Source organism: Coptis chinensis, chromosome 2, assembly GCF_015680905.1.
Source record: "Coptis chinensis isolate HL-2020 chromosome 2, ASM1568090v1, whole genome shotgun sequence".
Classification (NCBI taxonomy): domain Eukaryota; kingdom Viridiplantae; phylum Streptophyta; class Magnoliopsida; order Ranunculales; family Ranunculaceae; genus Coptis; species Coptis chinensis.
Window position 1 is genome coordinate 72,422,846 of NC_141457.1, and position 15,310 is coordinate 72,438,155.

Genomic DNA, 15,310 nt, shown 5'->3' on the forward strand with positions numbered 1-15,310 from the left:
TATTTTTCCTCACCATATAAATACATCTCTCAATTTTCTTTACCACAAAAAACACTAAACCAACCATGGTGACGACAATCCGTATACGAAGTAGAGATGGTTTAGAAAGAGTAACAATCACAAACCCACAAACCACAACAATCTCTGATCTCAAAACCCAAATCCAGACTCAACTAAACATACCCATCCCTCAACAAACCCTTTCACAAAACCAAAATTTGCTCCTCTCCAAAACACCACAACAAATCACTCAATTTACCGATATGTCCAACCCCAAAACATTAATTTCCACTTTAGGTATTACCCACGGTTCAATTATTTACTTAACTTACGAAGGTGAGAGAAATATAGCTGGTCCTAAGATAGTTACACCCGCGGGATCTTTTGGTAAAAAAATGACTATGGATGATTTAATCGCGAAACAAATGAGAGTTACGCGTCAAGAAACCGCGCATTGTGAGTCTGTTTCTTTTGATAGAGATACTGCTAATGTGTTTCAGAGTTATGTGAATGAGAATCTTGCGTTTGCGGTTAAACGAGGCGGGTTTATGTATGGGACTGTTGGGGAAGATGGGAGAGTGGAAGTGGACTTCATTTACGAGATGCCACAACAAGGGAGTGAGGAAGGGTTGTTGTTATTTAGGGATGAGAATGAAGAGAAGTGTGTGGAAGCGATTGCGGGTAGTTTGGGGATGAGGAAAGTTGGGTTTATTTTTACGCAGACGATTAGTCAGGGTAATAAGGATTATACATTGTCCAATGTGGAGGTTTTACAGGCGGCGGAGTTGCATGGAGAGAGTGGCTTGAAGGAATGGGTTACGGCTATAGTTAAGATGGAAGTGAATGAAGATGGTGGTAATGATGTGCATTTTGAAGCGTTTCAGTTGAGTGACATGTGTGTTAGGTTGTTTAAAGAAGGGTGGTTTGAGACTGATGTTGGTGAAGGGTTTGATCCAAAGCTATCGAGGATGAAAAAGGAGGTTGTTATTGGGTCTAAGGATGTTAAGGAAGTTGATAATGATTTTTTCTTGGTTGTTGTTAAGATATTGGATCATCAGGTGCGCTATTACTTTATGTTGGTTGTTTTAATGTTTTTCACTTATCATGTTTTGCACTCATGTTATATAGTATCTGTTAAATACAATTGCTTTTTTTTGTTAGATTTAATTTTGAAGTAAAAGTTTATTTTAGGGTAATTGACATCATTACTGGGGTTTATACTTTATAGAGATTATATTTATGTAGATGTAGAAATCAATGTAAAAGTTTGTAACGTAAGAACTTTTTGATTGATTCTAGTACATTTCATACTGTAAACTTCACCAATTTACGGTTCATGTGTTTGGTCCGTCGCTATTGCATACTCTACCATATAGGAAAAGAAGTGCATCATATATTTGTACCCCCTCCACCCTCAAGGTCTTTAGGATAAATGATTAGAATAGGATTAGAACCGTCAAGAAGATTCTCAATTTCAACCCTCGGGGATGGGCTCAAGGTTCTTTTTCACGTGTGTGTGTGTGTGTGTGTGTGGGGTGGGTTGGAACACTTGTCGGACACACAGACACATTATGCATATGATTTCAGGCTAGCGCTTCTCTTAAAACCTAAAAGACTAGGAGCAAATTCTATTAACATAGTTACAACTCCATGATATGCCACTTTCATAGTAGTTATATGTCAGGAGGTGATGTGTAAGGTTTTGAACCCAAGAATTAGTTGTGTAACTAATTAATAGTAATTGTTTTCTTTTTAAATAGATATGTTGCCGTGTCCTATGTCATATGCGTCGCCGTGTCTAACACTATGTACCTGTGTCGGACACCGACACGCATTACCCGTGTCAATGTGACTTGGAAAAAAAAGAAGACTACTGCGGGGAGGGTGGGGTTGGAACACATGTCGGACACACAGACACATTATGCATATGATTTCAGGCTAGCGCTTCTCTTAAAACCTAAAAGACTAGGAGCAAATTCTATTGACATAGTTACAACTCCATGATATGCCACTTTCATAGTAGTTATATGTCAGGAGGTGATGTGTAAGGTTTTGAACCCAAGAATTAGTTGTGTAACTAATTAATAGTAATTGTTTTCTTTTTAAATAGATATGTTGCCGTGTCCTATGTCATATGCGTCGCCGTGTCTAATACTATGTACCTGTGTCGGACACCGACACGCATTACCCGTGTCAATGTGACTTGGAAAAAAAGAAGACTACTGCGACTTGTGTGATTGATAGACAAGACCATTTTTACCTGGTCTGCTAGAAATAGATCAGGTTTCACACTCAAAAAGTAAATACATTTTCCGCAAAATATTCCCATTGGATGTTGTGGATATTTTTACCCCAGTTCGGGAAATCCTTATGGTTCTGGTTTGAATTGAACTGAGGATGATTTAATTTTTTCTGTGATGTGGTTGGTATAATCCACATCATTAGTATGTTTTCTTTACATGCATTAGAGTCAGGTTCTCTTACTTTGTAATGGTCATACCCTGTTGTGTCTTCTGTAGGCTGAGTGTTACATTAACCTGTAAACCTAACTGTTGAATTCTGCTCTTTTGTTTTTCTTACGTATTAATTGTTTAAGGCACAAAGCTGGTGCAGCGTACCCGCTTGTTCGGATATTAACTAATTTTAAAGTTTCATATGTAATTTTTTTTTTTTGATGATTCAGGGGCCACTTTCAACAACATTTCCTGTCGAGAACAGGACTGTACCAGTGACGATGAGGGCACTGAAAACTCACCTGGACAAGTCAAAGAACCTTCCATTTGTGAAGAAAATTTCAGATTTTCACTTGCTACTCCTGCTGTCAAGGTTTTTAGACCCCAATGCTGATATTCCCGCATTAGCAGAGTGTGTACAAACAGGAACATCAGTACCAGAAGGTTACCAGCTACTAATAGATTCAATGGCTAATGCTTCTTGACTTGAATGGTCGTGCCATGGTCCTCTGCCTTAGTTATGCGCAAAAAATCCTTTCGGACATGGTACATGCTCTAACTGGAGTTATGCAGTGGTGATTCTGTTACCAGTTAATTACTGGCTGTGATGTATGCGTAGCAGTGATCAGTTGGTTTTTGGTTATTCAAAACAAATGTTTCATGACGATCAATGTGTGGTGTAATTATACTCTTAAAAACTGTGTTATCAGACCTTGCATCGTAGATGCAAAGATCCTTCAAAACATGAATCGTTTTATCTTTTTGCGTCAATTTATATTGTTTAAGCATTTTGAATTGATGTATTTTCCTAAGAGCGTCTCTGATAGTTTCCCAACTAATTTAGTTGTGTGTTTTTGGCCCTATGATGCCACATCAAATCTCAGGCAAGATCCACGCATAGGTACTTGGATACCAGCGCACGGACTAGCATAACCGTAAGGATCTCTGCCCAACTTTGTTTCTGCAAATTTAGGGATACACTCGTACATCATGTATTCCCCCAAAATCATGGGTGTGCGTTTATAAGACCAATCCAGCATCCTTTTACTGTTTAGTTACAATTGACATACTCGTGTTTCAAGCCTAAAATACTGCCTACACATGGTGTATCCGAATTCAATTACTGCCCATAACCATTAATCCAAAATGCACCCTAGGACAGTCGGGATTTCGACTTGTCACCATCAGACAAACTAAATTCATCCTCGTCTAGTTTGAGCAAAGCTTTTTATTCCCCTCTATCCATGTGTATTTGATTGATGGCTATTGATCGTAAGAGTGCCAAGGTGTAAACACATTTTAGTGAATACAGGCATGTTGAATTGCAAAACCAAATGATTTATACCGGAATTTGGCACAGGCTGCATATCTTATAAAAGACTCCATACAAGTTCCATACTAAAACATATCAAGATAATCAAACTTTATCAATGATCAAAGACAACAATACAAGGCTTCAAAACTTTCCAGATATACGAGAAGACTTGTTACTTTGATCACCCAAAGTCCAGAAATAAGGGAGGAATGGAGGATAACATGAGTTGTTCTCAAATGCCTTGGCTTAATATACACAAAAGTTGGAAGGTTCAGTGGGGATTTGAAAGAACACACGAGATGGTAAGTTCAACCCTCCGACCTATGATAGACATTTTTATACATCACTGGCATAATAAAAAATGCACATGTGTAAACTTCGGGGAGATTTAAGTTTGGCTGTGATATAGCATCAAATAGGTGCAGAATGGAAAATTATGCATGCTATATAGGAGAGTCTAAACAGGTAACACAGAAATAGAGCAGTACTCATTTTCTTCCTAGAAAGGTAAAAGAGTTTTACATAAAAAGTTGAATAACAACTAGATCCAAACAATTAAGAAATCTCAAAAACATCAGGGTGGGGACGAGTGTTTAAGTTATGTGGAGTTCTATATCATTCTCCCAAAGACAAAACATAACTCCTTACTTCATCTTTGCCTCAGTAAACAGCACATGACGATTCACTCGTGGATCATACTTTCGAAACTCAAGCTTCTCTGTCATCTTCCGTGGATTCTTACGCTTCACGTAAAAAAATCCCGTCCCTGCCGCAGAGACAAGCCTGATGAATATTGAACCACCCTTGGCCTTCCCCATTATAACTCCTAAATAGTGAAGCTGAGCTAAATCTGCAAAATCAGCTTATTGTCAGAATGGTATAGGAAAATTGTAAATTGGACAAATAACTTCAGAGATTAATGCACATTCTCAATGTGGTTTTGGGCTCTACAACTGACATTTATAAATGGAATGCCCAAAAACATTCTTCGACTAGTTATGACAGCCTTAAGGCAATTACTTCATAAACCAAATAAGAACAAAGGTAAAATAAGTTCATTAAAATATGAGAACAAGGATTATAATCATCTGAAGCCACTTTAAGAATGTTTCAAGACCCAGACTGAAACCAATAAAAAATGTATGAGAAAGTCATACTGAAGGATAAGGACAGCATGCTCCCTCGCTTTCTTAAGCAGTATGATGTCTCTTAACCAACAAAAATATAACAATTTGACTCATCGGAATAGCTATTCAATGCTGCCCTTCCCTTTTCGTTTTTCCCAAGACACATCTGGAATTCATGAACAACCGTAAAACCTCAATCTATTGACACCAGAGTGTAATTTGGCTATACTGTTTCCAGTTCTTCCCTTCACCACCACCGAACATGTACTAACTAAGCTTTAGTAATTAGCTAGAATGCTGAGGTGATAGACTCTATGAAACTGAAGAGAGTGGTCACATTGGAGGCAGTATAGATATCCCTTCACTCTGAGCTGCGATCTAATGTAACCTATACTTGCGCAAACCATAGAACTAGGGTAACGATTTGAATATCTTAACCTCGAATCCTAACTTTCTTCCAATAGATAAGGATAATGAATACCAGTCTACACTAATTCAGTTATGATCTTCATCAGGTCAAGAACAAACACATTATGGAACTTCCGTTAGACATACCATTTTTTATTAGAGAAACAGAAAAGCCACCACTTTATTCTAACACAGCTGTAGCTCCCAACTCCTTAAGCTTCTCAATAATAGGATTGCCATCCTCCTTCGTAACCCCCTTTTTCAACACAACCGGCACTTTCTCTACCAAATCCTTAGCTTCCTCAAAACCCAAGTCTGTAAAAGTTGTCACTTCCTTAATTATCTTGATTTTCACTGCTGCATCAAACTTCTCCAACTTTATATCAAAAGCCTTTGCCTCTTCTGCAGCAGATCCACTTCCTCCCACTGCAGATCCTGAGGAATCAAGCCTAGAGATTTCCGGTCCATAATGGTTCAACCCTAGTTTGTGCCCAAAAAGAATTTGGTAATCGTGCCTTTCAAGCTTATTGAGATCAAGAATCTCATCTGCGATTCTCTCAAGCTTCTGCGTTTGAGTTTCGGTTGCTGTAGCAGTGCATAGAGACCGTTGGAGGGTCGTTCTATGGCAGAAGAAAAGCCGCCTCATATGGCATAGATTGGGAATTTTAGTGATCATGGTAGATACCTGCTTTCAGCAACCAAGGACAAAACAAAATCTCAACGTGTGCCTATATTCTCTACAGCCATTTCAATAATGTTTCAAACACCAAGCACAATGTTTGTTCAAAGAAAACAATAACAAATTAGTAAGCATTATTATTAACGGGTTAGCATGACATAAATGGTGATACAAAATAATATAAAAATAAAACAGGCGGAGGCATTGGAATATACCTCTCAGTTTATGGTTGCTGCTGCTAATTCCGATTTCCGAGTGAGGGTTTTAGTCAAGGTTTTATTTTTGTTTTGTTATTTACTTTTTTATCCTCCAGGGAATTTACAAATTTGCCATTAATATCGGTAAGTTGGAATGTTTTGAAATTGATTTTGGATCATGGCGTCGACTCCAGTTCCGACGTCATCAACGAAATGTGGTGGGCAAAATATGGGGCGTAGTTGAAGAATGACCCCAATCCTGAGAAATGCCTTGACAGAGGGCAAGACGTTACTCGTAGGGCTGGTCATCGAGTTGAGCTATTCGTGAGTAACTCGAGCTCGGCTCGTTGAATGCTCGACTCAAACTCGTTCGCACAAAAGTATGAGTCGAGCTTGAGCTTAATTTAAAGCTCATTCTAGATAGCGAGTAGTTCGAGTTCGAGTTCGAGTAGCTCGCGAAGTTACTTTCGTGAGCTACTCGAGTCGAAGCCGAGCTCGAAAGTAGCTCATGAGCTACTCGCTTTATAAGCTCATCGTAGTATATAATTTATAATTTATACGACATTTTATACTTTATACCCAACTATAATTTACAATTTATACTAGTTTTAATGTTTTATATACATTTTTTTTCGAGTTTGAGCTCGAAGTTCGAAGTTCAAACGAGCATAATCAACTTCGAAGTTCGAACCTGAGCTCGAGCTCGAAGTGTAAAACGAGTCGAGCTCGAGCTATTAGTATAACTAGGCGAGTCGAGCTTGAGCTTCAATATTAAGCTCGAATGCGAGTTCGAGTCGAGCTTCTGCATGTGCGAGTCGAGCTCGAGTATAGCAAAACTCGACTCGGGTAGCTCGATGACCAGCCCTAGTTACTCGTTGTGTCCTCACCTTGTAACCATCTCTCTTAATTTCTCCTTCTCTTTCAATTTCGATTTTGTTAATACCAATGACCACATGAGGAATATCAATGGATTTCTGCAAGTTTTACACATAATTGAATGGAATGCTGGCTTAATTATGTGAATACGTGTGAGAAAACGGCTCCAAAACATGGCATGCAGCATCCCATAAAACTCTAAAAGAACAGATAAGTGATATGTGTTACGTAAACGAATGCGGAAGCGTGACAATTGGACAAAGAAGATTGAATGTGGTGATAGAAATCGACAAAAAACAAATCAATTAAAACACTTACCAATGCAAAGCGAATAACCAATAGAAGTGGAGACGAGATTTATGTGGTTTGGCGTTAGCCTAATCCACCAAGCAAAAGAGGATAATTTTACTAATCAAGAGATAAACAAATAGAGTACAATCACTCACAAACGAATCCCGAAGAATTCACAAACTCTCTCTCACAAATTGAACCTTACAAATCCCACCAACTGGTCTCGTATTTATAGAGGTGGGTATCAAATTAGAATCCTATTTAGAATAGGAAACCAAAACCTTAACTGTGTGGTTTATCCAAATCTGAGTCGTATACCAACAATTCTCCACCTCGGTGAAGATTTATCCAAATCTGAGCCAATCAACCAAATAGCAAATCCCCTCTTCAAAGCACAAATGTCCGAAGGACCAAACAAATAACAAAATGTCCCGAAGGACCAAACACAACTGTACCACATAGTGGCTGCCTACGTACCCTTATTAAAAGATCAAGCCAACCGTAGTTCACCAATGCCCTTAAGAGCCAAATCATCTCAAATGAAGGATATGAATCAAATTCAAACAATGTTGAAACTTGATTTCATAAACCACTTTGGTTAACATATCAGCTGGGTTCTCCTTGGTGTCTATCTTAGTGAGTAAGATATCACCCTCCTCTAAAATTTCTCTGAGAAAGTGAAAACGCACATCAATGTGCTTCGTACGAGCATGATGAACTTGGTTCTTGGCCAAATATATGGCACTCATGCTATCACAGTGAATCTCGAGCTGACCATGCACAATACCCAAGTCATCTAACAAATCCTGCAACCAAATAACCTCTTTCATAGCTTCAGTCACCGCCATATATTCTGCCTCTGTCGTAGACAATGCAACTGTAGATTGCAAAATAGACCTCCAACTTACCGGAGCACCAGCTAAAGTAAATACATACCCAGTAGTGGACTAGCTTATCCAAATCACCTGCATAGTCAGAGTCCACATAACCCACACAAAGCTTACTAGTATCCCTCTCAAACATCAAACCAACATCTACAGCACCAAGAATGTATCGTAGAATCCATTTCACAGCTTGCCAGTGTTTCTTCCCAGGGTTATGCATATATCTACTAACAACACTAACAGCTTGTGAAATGTCTGGCCTAGTACACACCATCGCATACATCAAACTACTAACAACACTTGCATATGGAACATGAGTCATGTACTCACGCTCCTCATTGGAACTCGGAGACATAGTAGCACTAAGTTTAAAATGAGGGGCAAGACGTGTACTCACAGACTTAGTGTTCCCATCAATACCAAACTTTTGTAGTACCTTCTTCAAATATGTCTTTTGAGACAAACAAACTATGCCTTTTGCTCTATCTCTCTGAATCTCCATGCCAAGAATCTTCTTAGCTTCACCCAAGTCCTTCATCTCAAATTCTGGGGACAAAAGCTGTTTAAGCTTATCAATCTCAGTCTTGCTTCTTGAGGCTATAAGCATATCATCAACATACAAGAGCAAGTAGATGAAAGAACCATCATGTAGTTTTTATAAAATAAACACAATGATCAGAGTGACTTCTTGTGTACTTGAGCCCTAGCATAAACCGATCAAACCGTTTGTACCACTGCTTGGGAGACTGTTTCAAACCATATAGCGATTTTTTCAGTTTACACACCAAATCCTCTTTGCTTACAACTTTAAACCCACTTGGCCGAAGTCATAGATCTCTCCTCTTCTAAATCACCATGTAAAAAGCGGTTTTACATCGAAAGGCTAGCTCCAAATCATACTGAGCTACCAAGGCCAAAAGGATGCGTATGGAGGAGTGCTTCACAACCGGAGAAAACACCTCATTATAGTCAATCCCCTCCCTCTGAGCGTAGCCTTTAGCTACCTATCTTGCCTTGTAACGTAACTCATTACTTAGAGATCCTTCTTTCAATGCAAACACCTATTTCCCGCCAATCGCCTTCTTACCCGTAGGTAACTTTACAAGCACCCAGGTATCATTTTTATGAAGAGATTGCTTCTCCTCATCCATAGCTGTCTTCCACCTTTCTGACTTGGAGCACTGGATTGCTCCATAATATGAGGAAGGAATAACTTCATCAAGACTTTCAATAATAGGAAGTGCATAGGTAACGTAATCGTTTAGCCAATACAATGGGGGAACATTTCTCTTAGATTTACCAGTTGCAATAGGCTCATGAACCGGAGCCAAAGGACCAACATTCATCTGCTCCTCTAATGGAGTCATATCCTCTGCATCATCATTTGTTCCATCACCTGTAATCACTATTTCTGTGTCTTCAACTGGAACATTAACTGACTGACTATCCATGGTTGTCAATCTACTAGATACAGAACCATCTGGACTAGGTGAAGATGCATCAATCTCCACCTGCTGCAATACCTCTTTAGCCATACTCTCCACCTGTTGAGAGTCAGCAGCCTTCAACATAGAAGCCTCATCAAATGTCACATCTCTGCTCAAAATGAATTTCTTATCTCTTGGATCCCATAGCTTATAACCTTTAACTCCACTTTTCAGACCCACAAAGATAGCTTTCTTTGCTCTAGGATCCAACTTACCATCTTTGACATGAAAGTAAGCAGGACACCCAAACACACGAAGGGAATCATAATCCTGAGCAGGTTTACCAGACCAAACCTCCATAGGAGTTTTACCTCCAATTGCAGCCGAAGGCAACCTGTTAACAAGGTAGCATGCATAACTCACAACCTCAGCCCAAAACGCTTTGCCCAATCCAGCATTGGATAACATGCACCGCACTTTCTCCATTAGAGTATGGTTCATACGCTCAGCTACCCCATTCTGTTGCGGTGTACCTTTCACTGTGAAATGCCTCTCTATTCCCTCATTCTGACATACTTGCAAGAACGGATCACTCGTATATTCACCACCATTATCAGTTTGGAGTCTTTTGATCTTTCTGCCAGTCTGAGTTTCAATCAACTTCTTCCACTTCACAAAGATATCTAGGACTTCATCCTTGTTTCTCATGGTATATACCCACAAACGCCTAGAGTAATCATCAACAAAGGTCACATAATAATGGTTGTTCCCTCCAAGAGATCGATGCATTCCTAGAAGGACCCCAAACATCCGAATGAACATAATCAAGGGTTCCACGCGTACGGTGGATAGCGGTGCCAAACTTTACCCTTGTCTGCTTGCCCAGAACATAATGCTCACAAAAATCCAACTTACATGTCTTAGCACCTTTCAACAATCCTTGCTTTATTAACGTTTGGATGGACTTCTCACCTGCATGTGCAAGACGCATATGCCATAATCTGGTGGCCTCCTTAGCAACTGCCTCTGAATACTCAGTAACAGCTACTTCTCCACTAACTGTACCACCCTTCAAATAGTATAAGTTATTCTAACGTATGCCTTTCATGATAACCATTGCTCCAGAAACTATCTTTAGAACACCACTGTCAATGACTACCTTGTAGCCCTTAGCTTCTAAAGTACCAACAGAGATAAGATTCTTCTTCAAAGCGGGAACATATCGAACATCTTTTATTTCCTTAACTGTTTCATCATACATCTTGAGACAGGGTTGATCATTCCCCATCAACACATCACCACTTTCAAGCTCCTTGAAACTTGTAAACCACTCCCTTATGGGACAGACATGATAGGTAGCACTCGTATCCAAAATCCAATAACTGGAATCAATGAAACAAATACTCGATGTAACAGGAAAAGAGAAATTTGAACTATCAGAATCATTACCTCCTTGAGCAATGTTGACATTAGGACTGCTTTTACGCTTTCGAATTATCTTTACGCTTGTGTTTCAACTTCTTGTAGTCCTTCTTCCAATGTCCAACCTCATGACAAAAAGCACACTCATCACGGGCTAGATTTCGCCCTCTCGACTTGGAACAAGATTTACTTCTTCCACCACCAGAGTTTGGGCCGGTCATTAGACCTCCCTCTTACCACAAAAGCAAAGGTTAACAAATTCGACTCTCTTGACTCCTTTTCATTGTTGTTCATCATATCCCAACTTGTCAACGCTTGACCGCACCTCGAAATAGTTCAAAGCTTTCTTCCCGAACATAATGGTGGTTTTTATATGCCCATACTCCTCCTTGGGAAGAGATCTCAACAAATGGAAAGCTTTTTCTTCATCCTTCGTTTCTTCTTCAATGTTCAACAAGTCCGTAAGTAACTTGTTAAACTCGTTCATATGCTGGGACAATGAAATACCTTATTTCTTTCTCATATCATACAACTTTGATTTCATAAAGACGCGACCTTCTATTGTCTTATCTAAGTACTTCTCTTCAAGGATTCTCCAGATTTCCTTGGCCGAAGTCTCATTGAGAACAAGGTACTTCACATCCCTAGCCAAACACGATCTTATGATACCACAAGCTTGCCTATTTTTCTTAACCCAAACACTCTCCTCTATATCTGATGGTTTTTTGTCTAACACATCATCCAAGTCTTGTTGGCATAGTGCATCTATAACTTCACAACGCCACATACTAAAATTGTTAGATCCATCGAATTTCTCCACATCAATCCTTGCATGGTTAATATTCAAAGTCGTAGGAGGTGATTTCTCCTTAGACGTCATAGAAGTAGTACCCGATGGAGGATCCGTCGCCGTACTTTCTCAAACTTTCATATACCACAAAACAATTAATAAACCAAAAAGAAGCCCTAGGTAGAACCTTGGCTCCGATACCAATTTGTTATGTAAACGAATGCGGAAGCGTGACAATTGGACAAAGAAGATTGAATGTGGTGATAGAAATCGACAAAAAACAAATCAATTAAAACACTTACCAATGCAAAGCGAATAACCAATAGAAGTGGAGACGAGATTTATGTGGTTTGGCGTTAGCCTAATCTACCAAGCAAAAGAGGAGAATTTTACTAATCAAGAGATAAACAAATAGAGTACAATCACTCACAAACAAATCCCGAAGAATTCACAAACTCTCTCTCACAAATTGAACCTTACAAATCCCACTAACTGGTCTCGTATTCATAGAGGTGGGTATCAAATTAGAATCCTATTTAGAATAGGAAACCAAAACCTTAACTGTGTGGTTTATCCAAATCTGAGTCGTATACCAACAATATGACCATGCATTCATTGAGTAGATATGTGGCTATGTAGGAATTAAGGAGAATGGTGATTAGTACTTTCAATATGGATTTGAATAACTAGGAGTCTGGGTTAAGACAAGCAATCAGGGGTGTGTGTGTATATATATTTTTTTTCCTTGGGTGGGGGTCAAGATGAGTGTGGCAATATGAATCTATTAGTCTACAGCACATAATCATGTCGGATTCTCGATTTCCTTTTTACGGAAGTAGGGGCTTTTCCTTTTCACTTCAAACTTAAAAACGTAAGGAGTCCTCTTTTTGCTATACATTTTAGTTGGTGGATCTGTTCACCTGAATCCCTTACGTTTTTCAACCTTTTTAGTTTTTTTCTCTTAATCGGTAATTGTTGATGTGGGAACCATGGGTGAATACTTAAAAACTTTTGAACTTCCCACCAGCTCTAGGCCTCAATCAAAGAAGACTGCTAATGATGAATCCCAAATCTATATTCAGCAAATTGTCTACATTGAGATTGTAGCTTATAGGTATTGTGGTTAAAACTGCATAGAGAGTAAAGCCATTGTTAAAATGGTGCCTTAATTAGATTCAACCAGGGTTTTTCTCTTTGTTTTTTGTTTATCTATTTTTTTTCAGTACCTCATGTTTGGTTTTATTGTTTGTATTGGTAGTGTTGTTTCTTTGAAGGTGTTTGTGATTTCTTTCTCTTTCTTTATTTGGTCAGTTTCTTTATTTGTATTGGAGCCAATATGTGCTCTCAAGTCTCAACTTCATTTTCTTTCTTTATGTGTAAACCTAGAAAAGAGAGAATAATGTGACTGGATTATTTTTTTAAATCGAGTTTTTTTTCCCTTCTCTGGAACCAAACGTTGCATTTGAGCCTTTTTTTTTATTGTTTTTCGATACTAAATTGCATTTGAGCCTCTATATGATCATGTTAAACTGATGTTACATCGCCTTAATTATCTGTATAAACCAAAAAGTCGGCAAATTAGCTACATGTCTTAGGTGTTCTTGCTTAAATACACGAGTTCATTCTTGTAGGTTGAAAGGTCTTCACCAGACTTACACAAAGGAAATGGATGCTTATGCAGGTTGCATGTATTACCACACCAATGAGTTTGATTTGTGTCGCAAAGAGCAGCAAGAGTTTGAGAAAGCGTGCCCGTGGAATTGAGTAGTTGTTTATATTTTCTTCCTCTTCATAAATAATTTGGAACAACTTCCATTGCGCAAAAAACACTTATGCTCTCTTCCTAAATCCTACTGGACTGTTTGTAAGGTATGATTTCATTTTGCATCCATCATATTTACCTGAGATTGTTTATTGCCAAGGATGGAGATTTTGTTTCCTCATTCATAAGTGCGTAGTGCAAAACCTGTTCATTTCTTTGATTTCCCTTGGTATATTTCTTTCCCTCTATGGTCGTCACATCTAAATAAAGGGTTATTTAGATTTTGGTCCTACTATAATTAGGCTTTGATCATACTTTTCAAATTTATTAGGTTTTAATCTTATTTCTGTTTGTTGACTGTGAGTCAACAAAATTGATCGTGGTCAAACTGTTTAAGTCTGTTTGTGTTTTCAATATGGCCATAATACTACCCCAGCGTCTTGTGCTTGAAGCTTCTCACGTGGTACAGTTGAAACCAAACTAAAATGAGACAGAGACGTGTCATGATCTGGACCACTCATCTAAAGGTTGTGTCACGATACTCTCACTTGTTTAATTCATCATTTTCCTCACTTTTTCTCTTCATGAAATTAATATGAAAAATCAAAGTATTCAAAGACCAAAACATATTATTTTCCAAAAAAACAACATAAAACATGGATCCAAAACACAAAAATCCAAAGAGACAAAAAAGAATCCACCCAAACTGATAAACGTTCAAACTTGACGGAATATTCTTGAAACCAAACAATCAACATTGAGAAATCAAACCCAACAACCCAAATTGAGAAATCTCAACCCACGAAATCAAATAAGAAAATCAAGAAGAGATGGCGGTAGTGTTTCTATGAGTTAGCACCTCTATGGTGTTTCAAAATCATTACATTTAATCAATAGTAGTTTTTGAAATTGGATTAAATTCTCAATATATCATCTTCTTCTTCAAGTGCTTGAGGTTTGGTTTGGGAAAATTGAAAGATGGTGGAGAGTGGGGGCGGCCGCCGGCCGGTGGTGTTAATTCTGATGAGGATTGGCAATGGTTCATGGTGGAGGAAGAAGATGGTTTCATTGATGTTAGATCAAAGACGACGGGCGCGGGTGATGATAATATTTATGGTGATTTATTGAATTTGGTGGAAAATTGGATTTTAGTATGTGACTAATAATGGTGGTGCTAGGTGATGAAGTTGGGCCTGTTTGGGACGTCAGTTCGCTTTGTTCGTTTTTTGTTTCGTTTCAATTCTGATGTCCACGTGGCTATGGATGATTGTTTTGAAACGTGATTATCACGCTTAGGGGTATTTTGGCCATTTGCAATAACCAAACAGAATGACCAAAGTCAATTTTGTTGACGCACAGTCAAGAAAAAAAATAGGACCAAAACCTAATAAATTTGAAGAATAGAACTAAAGCTTAATTTCGCTATTAATAGTAGGACCAAAATCTAAATAACCCTCTAAATAAATTATATAATATCCTTGAATTGTTCTCCATTTAATACTATCAGTTTTACCAGACAACCAGTAGCCGAGACTGCACCCTAACCCATCTTCATTAAGATAGAAGCTAGTAATCATTTATTCCTTCAGTTAGTGTGTATTTTTTCGGTGGACATTCCTTTGCGTTACTGTGCTTTTGTTTTCTGAAGAGGTTCCATAGAACAGATAACTAATCATTGT

The 15,310-nt window shown here is 38.5% G+C and overlaps 3 protein-coding genes across 6 annotated transcripts; 2 read left to right on the forward strand and 1 right to left on the reverse strand.

Moving 5' to 3' along the window:
• The first annotated feature begins 62 nt into the window (after positions 1–62).
• Positions 63–3,224, forward strand: LOC147517630 (NPL4-like protein B). Its single transcript, XM_086589775.1, has 2 exons — positions 63–1,058; positions 2,684–3,224. Exons 1-2 carry the CDS (start codon positions 66–68, stop codon positions 2,936–2,938), a joined length of 1,248 nt encoding a protein of 415 aa, XP_086445901.1. The 5' UTR covers positions 63–65; the 3' UTR covers positions 2,939–3,224.
• A 1,010-nt stretch (positions 3,225–4,234) lies between these two features.
• Positions 4,235–6,340, reverse strand: LOC147517631 (uncharacterized). Of its 4 annotated transcripts, none has more exons than XR_015211520.1 (3): positions 6,198–6,340; positions 5,451–5,988; positions 4,235–4,618 (listed from the first exon to the last, which is right to left on the reverse strand). XR_015211520.1 is itself a non-coding variant. In XM_086589789.1 (2 exons), exon 2 carries the CDS (start codon positions 4,584–4,586, stop codon positions 4,413–4,415), a length of 174 nt encoding a protein of 57 aa, XP_086445915.1. In that variant the 5' UTR covers positions 4,587–4,618; positions 6,198–6,328; the 3' UTR covers positions 4,235–4,412. The 4 variants fall into 4 exon arrangements, 2 of the variants coding, with proteins under 2 accessions (XP_086445915.1, XP_086445914.1); XR_015211521.1 differs by having other exon boundaries at positions 5,451–6,040; positions 6,198–6,305; XM_086589789.1 differs by lacking the exon at positions 5,451–5,988 and having other exon boundaries at positions 6,198–6,328.
• Positions 6,341–6,357: 17 nt separating this feature from the next.
• On the forward strand, positions 6,358–13,669 carry LOC147517632 (NADH dehydrogenase [ubiquinone] 1 alpha subcomplex subunit 8-B-like). Its single transcript, XM_086593655.1, has 4 exons — positions 6,358–6,372; positions 6,420–6,474; positions 7,048–7,069; positions 13,501–13,669. The coding sequence occupies exons 1-4, from the start codon at positions 6,358–6,360 to the stop codon at positions 13,631–13,633; spliced, it is 225 nt and encodes a 74-aa protein (XP_086449781.1). The 3' UTR covers positions 13,634–13,669.
• The last annotated feature ends 1,641 nt before the right edge of the window (positions 13,670–15,310 follow it).

Bases quoted from the DNA above. Each gene is read 5' to 3' on its own strand.
- LOC147517631 (XM_086589789.1), bottom strand. From the start codon at position 4,586: ATGGGGAAGGCCAAGGGTGGTTCAATATTCATCAGGCTTGTCTCTGCG.
- LOC147517630 (XM_086589775.1), top strand. From the start codon at position 66: ATGGTGACGACAATCCGTATACGAAGTAGAGATGGTTTAGAAAGAGTA. The intron at 1,059-2,683 runs GTGCGCTATTAC...TTGATGATTCAG, and splicing joins TTAAGATATTGGATCATCAG to GGGCCACTTTCAACAACATT.
- LOC147517632 (XM_086593655.1), top strand. The intron at 6,475-7,047 runs GTAGGGCTGGTC...GACCAGCCCTAG, and splicing joins CAGAGGGCAAGACGTTACTC to TTACTCGTTGTGTCCTCACC. The intron at 7,070-13,500 runs GTAACCATCTCT...TCATTCTTGTAG, and splicing joins ACTCGTTGTGTCCTCACCTT to GTTGAAAGGTCTTCACCAGA.